The sequence below is a fragment of the Penaeus monodon genome, chromosome 21, assembly GCF_015228065.2.
Source record: "Penaeus monodon isolate SGIC_2016 chromosome 21, NSTDA_Pmon_1, whole genome shotgun sequence".
In the NCBI taxonomy this organism is placed as follows: domain Eukaryota; kingdom Metazoa; phylum Arthropoda; class Malacostraca; order Decapoda; family Penaeidae; genus Penaeus; species Penaeus monodon.
In genome coordinates, this window is record NC_051406.1 from 24,666,000 (window position 1) to 24,667,489 (window position 1,490).

The 1,490-nt window shown below is 49.0% G+C and overlaps 1 protein-coding gene across 10 annotated transcripts in view; it reads left to right on the forward strand.

The window, feature by feature from the left end:
• Positions 1-6: 6 nt before the first annotated feature.
• The window catches only part of LOC119586377 (endophilin-A-like), a 42,420-nt gene continuing 40,936 nt past the window's right edge, over positions 7-1,490 (forward strand). For all 10 annotated transcript variants that reach the window (XM_037935090.1, XM_037935093.1, XM_037935089.1 and 7 more), the window contains exon 1: positions 7-262. In XM_037935090.1, coding sequence (XP_037791018.1) covers positions 218-262 — 45 coding nt within the window. In that variant the 5' untranslated portion in view covers positions 7-217. The remainder of the gene's footprint in view (positions 263-1,490) is intronic.

Sequence of the window (1,490 nt, forward strand, 5' to 3'; positions counted from 1 at the left end):
AGGCACTGCTGGTCCTACCGAGAGAGATTGCGTCCCCGGCTCTGCAGACTCCAGCCTCTCATCCTTATCCCCACCCCTACTAAAACAACCCCCTCCCCACACCTAGTACCTCCGGCGACCCCTCCCTCGCCCCCTTCTCCCCCCTCCCCAGCCCTTTTCGCAGATCCTCGACAGAGAGGCCTTTGGGAGTAAGCGACGTCTGCCATTGCAAGCAACCATGGCGTTCGCAGGCCTCAAGAAGCAGATCAACAAGGCCAACCAGGTGAGTGTCGCACGTGGTCTTCCAGTCAGCTGATCATGGACAGGTGTTTTGATTCGTGATTCATTATCTGATTTACGAACGAGCGGTGGAGGGAAAGGGGGGGGGGATCAACGAAGGTTGCAAGTTCGGGGTGGAGACCTAGTTTTAAGAATGCTTTAGGCATTGCGGGATCTTACGATGCGAGTCTTACACAGTTCTGCCCACGGTCCTTGCTCTCTATCAAAGAACATAGCTCACTCTGCACGTAATAAAACTAATTTTAGATATTTCCAACGAAGGTATCGTAGCAGAACGCAGTTTACATATTTGTTATCTCCGAAAAAAGTTTCATCAAAAACACGTATCTAAGCGCACAGATTACGTTTCACTTCACGCTTCCCAAATTGTAAGTGTAGATGAAGAAGTAATTAAAGACACACAAACAAGCCCACACGTTCCGGGGTTGAGGCTGACGTCTTCCCGGGTTTCAGGAAGCGAAAGCCGATCAGAAGGCGGTGCTCCCGTTGCCCTCGGCGAAAGGCGGATATTTGTGCCGCTGTTGGTGCTGCTGTTGGTGCGATGCGGCACAGTGCGGAACATTACTATTCGGGGTGATATTCCATGCTACGGTGCAGACGGTACGGTATGGGAACGGTGCTGTCTGGTATGGGACGATACGCTGCCGAAAAAAGCGCTGAACCAAAGTTTCTTAGTGATAGGAAGAGAGGTAACCCGTTCAGGAAATTAGGGGATGAAGTGTAAATATTTAAAACGTTCTCGTGTGGTCAGTTTTGTTTGGCGGATTTTGGCCTCACACCGTAAAAATTATGCCGCGCATTTTATATTCCATTACATACATGTTTTGCCAGTTTCAGAAGATAAAGATAGCACTCATTAGACCAGAAAAAGATGCATAATTTAGAAAATGTTTCGAAGATTGACGTATAACGTTAGTAAGCGTGCTCGTAATGATATGAATTTGATAATGAACATTAATGATGTTAGTGTTCCGCTTGTTGTCATTTCAGGTGTCGGGTCAGTGAGCGGATCAATGGCGGGGAGAGAGGGGGGAGAGGGAAAGAGAGAGGGGGATGAGGCAGAGGAAAAAGAAAAGAGGGAGAGGGAAAGAGAAAAGGAAAGAGAGTGAGGGAAAGAGAGAGGGGGGATGAGGCGAGAAAGAGAGGGGATAAGGGGGGGAAGAGAGAGGGGAATGAGAGGGAGAGGAAAAAGGAAAGGGGGGATGAGAGGG